This window comes from Podarcis tiliguerta, assembly GCF_965153285.1.
Source record: "Podarcis tiliguerta genome assembly, chromosome: 5".
Classification (NCBI taxonomy): domain Eukaryota; kingdom Metazoa; phylum Chordata; class Lepidosauria; order Squamata; family Lacertidae; genus Podarcis; species Podarcis tiliguerta.
Window position 1 is genome coordinate 34,407,574 of NC_139538.1, and position 14,044 is coordinate 34,421,617.

Genomic DNA, 14,044 nt, shown 5'->3' on the forward strand with positions numbered 1-14,044 from the left:
GCTGGGTTTCTACAGCCACTCTGAATAGCTCCCAACAGAATATTAAACAGAATAAAACATCAAACATTAAAAACTTCCCTAAACAGGGCTACATGTAGATCCACCCTTTATTAAGGTTTTTCTGCCCCTTCTCTCAGAAATAGAGTGGGGCAAATAAATCTAAATCCCTATTGCCTGGACATGTAGCATTATACCAACCACACCCGTACAACGTGAATTCTATATGCCACTATGACTGTATGTGGCATACCACACAGTGCAGCCTGGCTTAGTTCATTATAAGCCCCCTTATTTTGACAGCTCAAGTCAAACAGCACAGCCACAGATTTACTGAGGACCTTGCAGGCTGTAATACAAGACCAGGTGGACTATAATACAGTGCCTTTGAAAAGAAAAGCTATGCCAGAGCTTCCCCAAACTTTCATGTTGGTGACACACTTTTGAGACATGCATCATTTCGCGACACAGTAATTCAGTTTTACTAGCAAACCGGAGGTTAAACTAACCCCTCTCCAGCCTTGGGAGGAGTGAAGGGAGTGTTGGTGCAACACACCTACACACTGCAGCCGACACACTAATGTGTCGCGACACAGTTTTGGAAGCTCTGGGCTATGCCCTTGACCACCATGGCTTTCAGCCAACAGTCGAACTGTTCAGCATCTATTCATATGATGCTTTCCCTTTGAAAAGCCAGTTGTGCTAGTGCTATAGCCTGTACCATTGTGCACTGCCATAATTTGAAGCATTAATATAATTTGCATTATTATATCTAATAGTTTACATGAAATGCTGACAATCTTGTTTATGTTTCTGCCAGGCAACTGCCAAAGGGGAGCTATATACACAATAAAGTGCTGTTTGTTCTTCCTTTAAAAAAAATAAATACCTGAGAAGGTAGATAATTGTGCAGGTTTGCTGTGTTCAGCGCCGGTTTATTGGCACTTGTTGCTGACATCTCTTGTCAGTAACAGGTAATTTTGCCAGTGTCAACAAAGTTTAATAAGTGTGAAAGTCCATTAGGATGAATCAAAGCCACTTAGAACATCTACTCACAATAATCAAAGCACTTGCTGGAAGCGTGTTTCATCATATGTAACAGTAAACATTTGACGAGAACCTAGGATAATTGCATTAGTTACTTTGTTGTGGACTGAAGTGTCATAAGCTGGGAGGAAGCCATTGAGTCTCACTTCCCTAGGCTGCTTAAATCTCATTGGCTTTAATGGAATTTAAGCAGCTAAACTACAAACAGGATTGCAACATTACTCTTCAGTGTTCGCCTTATCGAGTAATGCGGAGATTATGATGTGGCACAACCCGATACATGTTTACTCTAAAGTCGGTTGTGCTATATTCGGCGAGGCTAGGGAGAGCGCTTAGGATTGCAAGCTAAATCACGTCAGGAGATGCTGGAGATTATGACAATAATGAAATGGCAGAGTATAGGAATGAAGGTCCATGTCTGAGTTTGTGTCAGGTGTCAGCGGGGTCTTGAGCTGCAGTTGACAGCAGTCACAATCCAGCACCCGACCCTTTGCTGAATCGTCATGCGATTTTCACTGGAAACCTGGCAGACTGAATGTTGTACTTTGAAGGCTGCAGTGCCAACCTGTCAGAGCATCCATTTAACTGACTCCAATGTTTAGGGGCAGCCCCTCTTTACCAGGTCCTTAAAGCATCAGCCCCAGAGCTTGCTCCCAAGCACATGCATACAAAAGAATGTTTGCAATTGTTCTCTCTCTCTAACAATTGGGATTGGGACCACGAGGCAGAAGGAGGGATTCTTACCCTTTCCCCTATGCCATGTTCCAACTGAAAATTGCCACATTACTTGTTTTGACCTGAAGCTGCTATTTGCATGGAACAGCAGCTTCAGGGGCAATTGTTTGACATGGGCTTAAGCGTTAACCTTCCCCTTGTACTGCTGTTCCAGTCTAGACTGAGGTGCCTGGCATCTGATTTTGCTAAAAAGAGAGAGGCGGAGACAAGTTCAGTTGTAAAATCACATTTTAAAAGAGCATGGGTAGCATAATGTGCAGTTTGACTCACAGGCTGTGTACACATACATTGAAGGTGCATTTGATGCACATTGCTTCCCTGGGAACTATACCCTCTCTCATATAGAACTACAATTCCCAGCACCCTGGAAAAACTATATTTCCCAAGATTCTTTGGGGAAAGCCATGCTGTCAAGGCAAATTGTACACAGATAGCTCAATCAGTAAATCAATAATCTCATCCAACTCTGATTCATCTCTGGTGCGAATATGCTGTATATGCTAGTCAGATCCAGTCCAAGATGTTTTGCTGTCTGAGGTAGAACAGCAAATGGTTATACACACACTCTGACAAGATGTATCATACTCAAGTCTGGACAAATTATTTCTGACACCCGAAGCAGAAAATTGCACCAGTACCGCCCCCTGGGAGTAAAAATACAATAATAATAAATTAAATAAACAATTTGCTGCCCTTGCATGACACCCAAAAACAACCGCCTCAGGCACCTGCCTTGTTCAATTCAACTAGCCAATGGGAGGCTGGCCCCAGTTCCCCTTTGTTGCTTGCTGCCTTGGAAGCTGTCCTGTGTCTGGTTTTGACTACACACCCACCTCTGGCTTCTCTGATCTTTGTCTGCTGCTCTGGAACTTAACTCCAACTATTTTAGACCATGCATCAGTTTCTGGGCACCTGAGTCAGATCTCCTTGGCCCTGGAAGCCAACTACATGGAGCCTGCTGAAGCCTGGCACTCAATTTTGGGGAGAGTATAGTCTATGTATGAGTAGGGGGTGGCCTTTGGAAGAAGGATGATAGATGCCTCATCCTTTGTCCTCATCACATTTTGAGGAGTCCCATTATAAAACCATCTCCCTTGCTATGACTTGTGCTTTAAGGTAGTGATGTGTCCTACTAAACACAGGACTCCTTATTTGAAGGGCTATATGGCCCAATCCCAGTTTAAAGAGAAAGACCCCTAAGAAGGAAATGCAGGATCCTTGAAGTTGCCTATCAGCAGTTAGCACATGGGCAGCAAGCTGAACATATATATTAGTCTCAGTCTGCCCAGCTGTGGCAAGGCTTATATTTATTTAAAACATACTAATTATTTCTAAATTTACTGTGAGTGGAACTTAGGTGAAATCTATACACCTATTTTAAAAAGCTGTGAAAATGCTTTTTTAAAAAACGTTTTGAAAAATTTATTGAATTTGCCATAGCTCACTGTCGCCATCTAGTGTCATATTTGTATACTGCACTTTACAACACACTTAAAATGTTTTATTTGCAGCTGTATAGCTGAGTCCTTAGTTTAGCACCACACATTACGATTACATGTGACTCCAGCCAAACTATGGTTTTGCTATTCCTGTGTGTGATTCAGATTTGTGTTCATTCAATAATTCCCTGTCTCAAATCCTTATTTTATCTAATCATTGTTATCTTGTGAACTGCCCTGAGATCTTGTGATGAAGGGCTGTATATAAGTCACATAATTTTTTCATCCATATAAATGATGTTTCCTCTCTCTTGGTGGTGTGCTTCCTCTTTTTGAATGTGTTTAGTTAGCCATCCACCTCTAACCATCCACCTTCAAAACCAACACTTTGAAAGCAAAGGTTGAAAACCAGTGGAAAGAAAATGGGATATATTGTTTGATAAGCAAAAACCCACTTAGATTTTTACAAGTGTTTGGGAATTCCAAACCACACCCCCCAAATTACACTGAGACTGTTGAAATCATTAATACATGACTTGAAAGATTCATTGAAAACTGCAGGCTTTGCCTTTAACTCGGGGTTTTAGAAGTGTTGTGTAATGTACCTACATTTTTTGTAAGCATTTACCACTGTGACTGGCTCTTATACCTTGTAAATTAGGTACTGCTTTGAAAATGTAAAAACACTCCTACGCAGTTAATCATGGCTGTCTTTTCCAGATCTCTCAAGTTTGGTTTCAGAGAAATTGTTCCGTTAAAGATTTGATAGGAGCTTTAAGTATATATAGTATATATATTTCCATGGTTGTCCCTTACAACCGTTTATCCAATAAACAAGAGAATCTGAAGCCTATTTTTGTTGCTTTGATTATAATTACCATGGTACCATTTGGGCAGACTGGAAGTTGCACCCAAGGCTACTGGAACAAACAAACCAAAAAAGTTATCTCCAGTCCCTTCCCACAGTTTTGTTTACCCCGTCAGATATATTGGGGCAAAATCCCATTTTATCCTGATAGCCCTGAATGTCCCTTGGAGGAAAGTAGGATAAAAATATCACAATTAAGTAAATTAGATTCAAAATACAAATGTACCCAAATCACAGTGAATCAAAAGAATCGCATGGTATATACACCAAGTGCTGTAGCCCATATATATGGAAAATTGGCAGCATGAGAGAGTCAGAGTTATTGCAACAATTGCACTGCCCTTTGCATCAATGTGGTGCAACATGGTGGTGATGAACCTGGTTTGGATGCAACACCCAATGCAATCCATTGACTTTACACGAATGAATCTTGGCTACAGCTTGAAGTTAGCAAAGAGAAAGCCAGGCTGGGACAACACGGAAAGCCAAACTTTTGTTATGTCAGCATGATGCAGGAGTAGCAAAGCAGCTGTGTCACAGCCCTTGTGACATGCGAACCAAGCTATAGGTTGCACTAAACCACAGCATGTCCTTTTCAGACGTAACAATAAACCATGGTTGGTGTTAAACAGGAAGCTGATATTTCCAATTTCCTTCTCACCGTCACATCAAAAGTGGAGAGGGGCAGAATAATGTGCGCTCACAGGGCACGAGCAGGTTCACTTAGGTAAGTGTTTGTTTGGTATGACATCTGAACTGGACAATTGAGGGTGGTTGTCATCCGCATGCTGTGTTTGATAGCAACAAGAGGGCGTTTTATGGGACAGGGAGTGGAAATGTGACACAAACACTAGTTTATTTTACATTCTTCCATATGAACCAAGGGTAAGGAGCTTCTGGCCCTCCAGATGTTGCTGAAGTGTGGCTATCATCCCTGACCATTAGCTGACAGGAGCTGGACTCCAACATCTGGAGGACCGCAGAGCATAGCTGTCAAGCGTCCCTTATTTGGCAGGACAGTCCCTTATCCCAGCGCCATGCCCCGTTGCTGTCCTTTACTGATGATGTCCCTTAAATAATCTACTGAAGGTAATGGGGCCCTTTCTATGTCCAGCTGTCCTTTGTCAACAACAAATGGTTGCTATTTTTTTGTGTTGAATATATGCTATATGGTAATTTATGGACCTAATAGGTATCTAAAGCCATTTGCACGCAACAAAATATGTATTTTATCAAAGTAATTGTTGATCCCTTATTTTGGCTGCTGGTCCCTTATTTTCAAATCTGTAAATTGACAGCTATGCCGCAGAGTCCTCACCCAATAGAAGCCATACTTCTTTTGTTTATTCCAAGCAGCTAATTATGATTTAAGAGAGTATCAGCATGTCGACCTCCTGATAATCAAGGTAGCTTCCATCATACACTACACAAACCCAGTTAGGAATGACCCTATGATTTCAGCAGTACCAATGCCTATGACTGCAGGATTGCAGCCTTATACTCAATCCTAAATGCCTTTGCTTGGAAGGACTTGCTTCTGAGTAACCAAGTACAGAAGGCTCTGTTCAGTCATTCGAACAATGCCCCCCACCTAGACTTGGTATTAATGTTGTAGTTTCCCTTTGTGCATGTCTTTGTATGCTTACTTTTTCTGCCCAGGCCTGCGGAGTTCCCCTTGCTTTTTAGACACCACAGATTGTTCTTTCTGTGATGCCTACTCGTACCTTGTGCCAAGTGCTATGGCCCCTGTTTATCACCCCATCACATTGTAATGCCTGAATCAGCTGTTCAGGAGACAGCGTTTTCCCTTAGTGACTGACTGAGCAGTGCTCTTTGTGGCCGGATGGATTTTCTGTCTCTCGCTCTGTGTCACTGGCTTTCTCTTTGTTGGTCTCTCTCTTTATACATCTCCTTGTTTCATGTGCTCTTTTGCCCCCTCCCTTTTTCTCCTCTAGGTCTCTTAAGGGACAATTACCGTTTCACTTAAGTGACTGTAGGTTGCTGAAATCTACCATTTACGAGCCATTTCGTTTATATTTTTTTCACCTTGATTATCCAGTCCTGTCCTTTTATTCAAAATGCTGTGTTTTTCCCCACCCAGAAAAGGCTCTCTTAAAAATGAGCATCCTTCTCAGTGTGAAGGAGCAATATAATGCCTTGAAACACTTGTACAATGGTACCTCAGGTTACAGACGCTTCAGGTTACAGACTCCGCTAACCCAGAAATAGTACCTCGAGTTAAGAACTTTGCTTCAGGATGAGAACAGAAATTGTGTGGCGGAGGCGCGGCAGGAGGCCCCATTAGCTAAAGTGGTACCTCAGGTTAAGAACAGTTTCAGGTTAAGAACAGACCTCCAGAATGAATTAAGTACTTAACCTGAGGTACCACTGTAAACCCAAAAATAAACAAGGACAGCCACATGATTTTGTGTCCTGTATGTGTGTTTGTCGACAGAATGCACTTATTTATAATTTGATTTATATAAATATTCATGTACCACCTACTGCACTAAGTCTCAAGGTGGTGTACATAGATATACAGTGGTACCTCGGGTTACATACACTTCAGGTTACATATACTTCAGGTTACAGACTCCGCTAACCCAGAAATAGTACCTCGGGTTAAGAACTTTGCTTCAGGATGAGAACAGAAATCATGCTCCAGCGGCACGGCGGCAGTGGGAGGCCCCATTAGCTAAAGTGGTGCTTCAGGTTAAGAACGGACCTATGGAACGAATTAAGTACTTAACCCAAGGTACCACTGTATAAGGAAAATTCAAACAAAAAATTGCAATACAGTTAAATAAAGTGCTGATAACCCAACAGGGCACATTGACCAAGCTCTAGCTTTCCCACTGGATGTTTAATTCCTCTAAGTATATTTTAAAGAAGCACTGAAACGTCTTCAGTTTTGCTGCTTGTCAGAGCAGAGGGGAGTTGGTTCTGCAAAAAAGGAGCCAGTGCAGAGAAGTTGCTACCTTTTGTGATTATTCACAGCGGAATGGGTCAATAACAGTCCCAAGACACCCAAGCTGCAATGGTGACAGCCCAAAATGAAACAAAAGGCAATTGTTGGTCTTTTGTACCAGTAACAGTAAGGTGCCCGCTTCCTTTCCTCCAGGAATGATGGAGAACCTGCTAGACATGCCACTTTTCTGTAAAATCCGTGACTTGGCAGAGAGAGAAATGACTCTTTGGGGACCACTGCTTCTTTGGTCTCCCGTTTTGTAATTTACCTATATTTACCCTTTTCCTCTTGTCTTTTTGTAGGGCTGTGACTAGGTCTCCTCAACCTGGAGCAGCCAACAGCTTCTCTTCCCCTGAGTGTTGTCCGTTTTTGAGATGCTGCTAAGATTCTAAGGCTTGCTTTTAGAGCTTGAGCCCCTTGGCCTCAGAGCAGAGATGTTTTGAGCGGCCATTGACATTTTGAATCTGTGGGGATTAGTTGCACTAATTAGCTGTGCTTCTAGGCCTCAGTGAACTCATTGCCTCTAGCTGAGCAATCCAGGGCATATTTGCTTAGAAGTGATATTCAGTAGGACTGACTCCCAGGTGAGTGTGCGTAAGATTGCAGCCGTCTGTGCACAGGTACAATGGCACAGATATAATTCTATTCTCCTTCTACCATAACTAACCAACAGTCCCCCTTGATAAACTAGGAGTCCACTGCAGTTCCTCTGATATAAAGGAAAAGGTACCCCTGACCATTAGGTCCAGTTGCGGACAACTCTGGGGTTGCGGTGCTCATCTCGCTGTATTGGCGGAGGGAGCCGGTGCTTGTCCCCAGACAGCTTCTGGGTCCTGTGGCCAACATGGCTAAGCCACTTCTGGCAAACCAGAACAGCACATGGAAACGCTATTTGCCTTCCTGCTGGAGTGGTACCTATTTATCTACTTGCACTTGACATGCTTTCGAACTGCTAGGTGGGCAGGAGCTGGGCCAAGCAATAGAAGCTCACCGCATCACGGGGATTCAAACTGCCGACCTTCTGATCGGCAAGCCCTAGGCTCTGTGGTTTAAACCACAGTGCCACCCTCATCCCTTTCCCGATATAGTACGGTAAATGTCTTTTCTCTCTCCTTTTTTGGCAGAAACCTCACAGAAGTCTAATTTGTAGCCAACTGCACTGGTTCGCTGCAGCCTGCTCCCACGGCACTGTGGCAAATTGTGCACCCTGCAGGGCACAGGCTGTTCTTGTTCTGTACCTGGTGGTCTAACTTTTTAAACAATTGATACTGCAGCAAAGCACTGATATTGACACATTTGCTTACTTGGGGAACGAAGAACCTATTGGGAGACAACTCTAGATATGTCTGCCCTTGCTCACTCTCCCCTGCCTTCCTATTGTTTTGGATCTACAGAGCCCTCTGACTCAGAACGCATATCCCTGTCTGGAAACCAGGACTATAAAAGTGTTGTGTCAATTCGAATACTGTATGTTTTTTAGAGCAGCTCCTGATCGGAATCAACGCGTCGTAAGCCAGTCAATCACGATCTTAAGGCGATGCAGTGACGATGGAACAATAGCTGCTGCCCTCAAGCCTTTGGAGGCAGTTTATACAGCGAGAGCTTTTTGGAGTTGCGTACGTTGCACGATCCCCAGATAGCGGGGGAGATCCAAGATCGATCTCCTCCTGCGTGCGTAGCGGGGAGACTATTAGGGCCGATAACAGACAGCATTTCATCCTGTACTGTTAAAAGCGCCCCCAGAAAACTCCGGCACTAATGCGGTTTCGTAAGGAGACCACTTACTGGAGTTGGATGGGGGGGAAACCGCGCTTCACCTACCAGCCATGGAAAGCATGGGCCCGCAACCCACTGCCTTACTCTTTAGCAGAAGCGCGCCGGCCACGTGAGCGAGTGGCTGCCGACAAGCCTGACAATGGATCTCCCTCGCCCTGTACCGCCCGATTCCCCCCTCCGCCTCCTTCCCTCCCCGTCGCGATAGAGCCTTAATTCGCTTTGGCAAGACCCAACGCTTTCCGATGGGAAAGAGAAGCGAGGGGGGGGGGGGAAGGACCGTTCCAGAAAACGCTTCTTTCTTCCTCCCGTCCCACAGTAAGAGAGAAAGTTGCAGCGTTGCTTCGGATCTCGCTGCTGCTGCTGCTGCGCATAAACGCGCCGGTTGCTTCTTTGGGGGGGGGGGCCGCCTGCGACTCAAACAATGAGCAGCCGCGATTTCTGAAAGGAGACATCCCACGGCTGAGTATGTTGCTAAAGAGGGGGCGGAGCATAGGTTAGGGAGCGCAGGGGGGGGGGGACGCTACACCCTACTCTGATTGGCCGTCGGGAGGCGTGATGCCACGTCCGGCGGGGAAGCCCTGCCTTGCTGTGTGGAGCCTCCTCTTTCTGGGTCTGGCTTTCTTTGCAGGTGGTGCCGCCGCTACTGCTGCTGCTGCTGCTGCCGCCGCCGCCTCCTTGCAGCCACCGCTCGCCGGCCGAATCGGACGCGCACCGAGGCGCGTGCCTCGCGCAGTTGTTCGCCGCTGCCTGGGAACAAGCGGCAGCTCCTCCTCCTCCTCCTCTTCTTTCCAGCCTCAAACTTTCCCGGTCGAGGCTTGCAGGCGTTTGCATTTCTCCTCGGCACCCCCATTAACTCCCTCTCCACCTCGGGTCAAGAGATGCAGCCTGTCGTTTAATAACCATGCAGTAGTTTTAAGGGTTTTTTTAATATATATTCTACACACACAAAAAGGAGGGAAACCGGACCGGGTCTTCTATGCAAACCTGCCCCTTATACACTCATCCTCCTCCTCTCCGTCTGTGCCGTGAGAGCAGCAGCCGGCGCGCGGATTTAATTTCCTGGGATCTCCTTTTCGAGCGCTGCCTTCCAGCCGCCGCTTTCCTGAAGTGAAAACTCGGCCGCTTCTCTCCCCTCGCGCCCCACCTTGGAAGCGACTTGACCCCGCGGCTTTTCTGGGCCACCTTGCGCCGCCGCCTGCACCGCTTGGTTTGGCTGGGGATTGCATTGTTCCTTGCCCGCCCCTGGGGGTTTCCCCCGTTGCTTGTTGGAAGCGGAGCTGGGAAGGCAGGCAGAGGGAGGAGATGGCCAAGGGAAGGTGGGACTGAGCGACCGCGTCTCCCTCACCTCTCCGCAACCCGCCGGATCCCTTGTCTTGAGAAGAGAGAGGCGGCGGCAGCAGCAGCAGCACAGCGAGGCCGCTTTGGGATCGCCCGCTGCAGGTTCTTCTCCCTCTTTGGGCTACGAGGGCAGGATGCGTTTCTTCCCGTGGGGATTTTGGCTGCTGTGGGTCGCCGCCGCGTCGTCCTCGTCGGCTCGGAGCGACGGCGGCAACAAGCCGAGGAGCTGCGCCGAGCTCCGGCAACTCTATGGGGCCAAAGGATTCAGCCCGAGTGGGGTGCCCCAAGCGGAGATCTCGGGTGAGTAGATGCGTCATTTGACTAGTTCTCTGCCATCTCCGCCGTTATCGGCTTTTCTGCCCCAGGGCTGCTTCTTCAGCCCCTTTTGCCCCATCTCCGAGCAATGTGGGTAGCCAGGATCCTCAGCGGGATGCATGACTCGGGCAGGCTTGGTAACTAATCCGATGGAGGACGGAGAGGCGCGGGAGTAAACTGAGTCCTGTAATCCATATCTGAGCCTTGAGACGCGTGAGCCTATCCCTAAAGAAGACAACTGTCGAGCATGTGCAGAGTGCCACTCCTTTCCTATTGCATTTGTAGACGAACTCAGTGCTGGGCTCTGGGGGCGAAGGTGGGACTTGAAGAAGGCTTTGAGCTCCAGGATTTTTCGTTCTAAAACATGTGCACCGGGTGCAGGAAAGGGGTGCTGTGTACAGCAGATCCTGTATTGAACTCCACACTGCTTTGTGTTCTGAAAGGTAGCGGGGGGGGGGTGTGGAGTGGGGAGATCTTACTGATGCAATTTCTGTAATTCATCCATCTAACAAACCATTCTGATGTTGGTGTCTTGAGTAGCTAGTTTAGGGGAAAGACCCAAGGCTCTTTGCCTTTCTTCTCAACCCCCACCTCCCTCTATTCATCACCTTACCATTTTTCCATTTCCTTTTGTCAGCTGCAACTTAACCACCGCAGTATTTCCTGGAACTTTGTGTTGAGTTTGTGTTGAGATGGTTCTTGCAAAACCAGCATCTGCTGAAGATTCTGCTTTTGAAGGGAGGGTTGAGACATTTTCTCTGTGAGACATTTACTTAAAACCAGGTAGCCACCACCAAAACATATCATTCCCGGTGCCACTGCTGCCTCAAAATGAGTTTCATTTGTGGTGTAGAGGGCTCTCTTGTCTCCTGCTTCCAACCTCTTCTGCTAAAGGCGATGTGATATTGGGGGGGGGGGGGTCATTTGCTGTGCTTGTAAATAAACAAATAAATCTGCCCTTAGCATAAGGCTGTAATGCAGTCTAGAGGATTTGAGCCAGAAGTGTGGTGTGGATAATGAAAAACTCTTGTGATTGGTTTCAAAGTTAGAGAATGCCACAAGGTAATAAGAAAAGAGATGGTGTGCTCCATCTTTTTGAGAAGGAAGAGGCTTAAAGACCAGCTGGCAATTTTTTAAAAAGACACACGAATGCCCAGCTGTTCAAGGAAGTTAACGGAAGATGCAGATTGCGGTAACTCCTGAAAGTTCGTTCCAGAATTCAGTTTTATTATTTCCTTAATTCCTCTGTATGTATTGGAGGCTTTCCTTTTTTAAAAAATGAATACATTTAAAGGTATTTTCTTATTACCTGTATCGAAACATGCAAAATATGCAAAAATACAAAAGGTCTGGGGGAAATAGTTCATTTTAGCTGACTTGTGTGAACTTTCTCATTGCAACACAGCAGTAAGGTAATCTTAGGGTAGGCATCAAAGCCAAACCACAGTGTTATTCCATTAAAATTATGCTCTACAGTCAATTTCTGACAGTGGGTTGTATCCGCTACTAGGGATGCTTAAAGTAGACCCTTATAAATTGAAGCACAAAAGTAGCTTTAGCCCATTAATTTCAGTGGGTCTACTCTGAGTAGAATTTGGTTAGATGGAATCTGTTGTTTGCTCAGATGTAAATCCCACTGGTTTAAATTGAACTTGCTTCCAGATAAGTTTGGTTAGGGTTGCTGTTCAGTAGTATGCCAGGCAGACCTAATAGTTTTACATTAATGTTGAGGAAGCAGTTACATTAGGTGGTATTTTAAGTTTTGCTCAGAGTAGACCTATAGAAATGAGTGGAACTTAGTCATGCCCATTAATTTCAATGTATCTGAGTACGAATGATGGTGGATACATACAGCTCATAGTTTCCTTCATTGAAATATGGTGAGCTTTGAAAGAATGCCCCCTACAGAATGGTTTCAGTTGTCTTGTTAGTTTGCAGTTATTCACAGTCCCTCCTGGCTCCTTTGCTTCTTCAGGGATGAAATATTTTTAACTTTGATAGTCAAGCATGATGTTCATAAGATTTGGACAAATACTGCTTTTTAACTTTCTGCAGGGTGAGATTAGTTGCTCCCTAAGGCTGTAATCCTGTGCATATAGTGTTTGGGAGTAAGTTCTCTGGAAGTCATTGAGACTTGCTTCCAATTAAACATGCATAGGATTGGCCTGTGTGTCTTGTATTTGCAGCTGCTCACATGGAGTAAGCAGATAGTTGAAGCGGGATTTTCCTTTTCTTGGCCATTTGAACCAGGGGTGGGGAACCTATGGTCCTCCAGATGTTGCTGGACTTCCTTCAGCCAGCAGGAATGATAGAATTGGAATCCAGCAACATCTGGCCACTGCTTCCTTATCCCCGATTTAAACAAAGGGCTTAGTTCAGAAGGGAGTTTTATTCCTATAAATTATACCAAATGCAGACTGGAACTTTTTCTAGGTGTAGCTCAGCAGCATTAGGAGAAAACTGAAGAACTCAAGTCTATATGGGTGCAGTGGTGCAAGTTTTTGGTGCAAGTTTACCTATTCAGGATCCCATTACTTGTACATATTTAATGCAACTGTTTAGGTACCTTGTTACTATGTTTCATGTCCAATCGCTTGGCAGCCAAGTGGTTGGATTTAAATTGAGGTAGTTTAGACCACAGTTCTCTTAGAAATCTGTAAACATGCCTTAAACACACGTGCACTCCAACTGCTTTAAAGCATATTGGTTTGTAATTTAATAGACTGCCTTTATACAAACTAGGAGCATAATCCAAGCCCTTTGATCATGTGTCTACATGTCCTTTGCGCTGCTGAATTTGTGAGCCCCTTCCTCCTCAGTCTGATTAAACAAAACTATTACTCCCCTGCCACCCAAAAGGGAAATTATCCTTTGCCTATTTATGAATCTCAGCCAACCCATTTCACACACCCATTGACATCAGGAATAGCACGTGGACCAATCCCACTCCCAATCTCTTGAGGACCCCCTATCTCCAACATCTCCTCCATCTCCAACATCAGCTTATCTAATTGGGAGAGTGAAGGAACTGGGTTATTAGAATCTCAGCCAGAGAAGAAATTGGGCCATAATGCGTGCCCTCAAATGGAAAGAAGCATTTTGGTCTACCAGAGTTCATACACAATCCAAATTGGGCAACGACAAACTTCAGCAGTGTATACGTATATTACAGTGTGAGTGAGATTTCTGTCTTTTCCATCTCTGTACAAATGAAAGGCTATGAATCAGGAGTCTTAAATTCTGTTTGGCTTTGGTAGCCATCCAGAATTTGTGTTTGACACCAACTGTGCCCCTCACCTGCGAGAGAGAGGGGTAGGATATTGATTGTGGCGCCATGCTGAATTTTGAAAGCCTTCCCCACTGGGCAGTCAAGACCCAGTGTGATTATGGGGGAAGTTCCTTATCTAGCAAATGGGAAGCTGGGGAGAATTCTAGGTGGGGAACCCATCCCTGTTGCATTGAGGCTTGACGTTACGTTGTTGGTACTTCCCAACAACAGTTTGAGAACTGAACCCTTTATAGCTATTGGATAGTTAAGAGAGCATAAATAGGAGTAAGATT

The 14,044-nt window shown here is 45.3% G+C and overlaps 1 protein-coding gene across 1 annotated transcript in view; it reads left to right on the forward strand.

Moving 5' to 3' along the window:
• The first annotated feature begins 9,437 nt into the window (after positions 1-9,437).
• The window catches only part of GPC1 (glypican 1), a 194,059-nt gene continuing 189,452 nt past the window's right edge, over positions 9,438-14,044 (forward strand). The window contains exon 1 of the mRNA XM_083442787.1: positions 9,438-10,468. Coding sequence (XP_083298913.1) covers positions 10,303-10,468 — 166 coding nt within the window. The 5' untranslated portion in view covers positions 9,438-10,302. The remainder of the gene's footprint in view (positions 10,469-14,044) is intronic.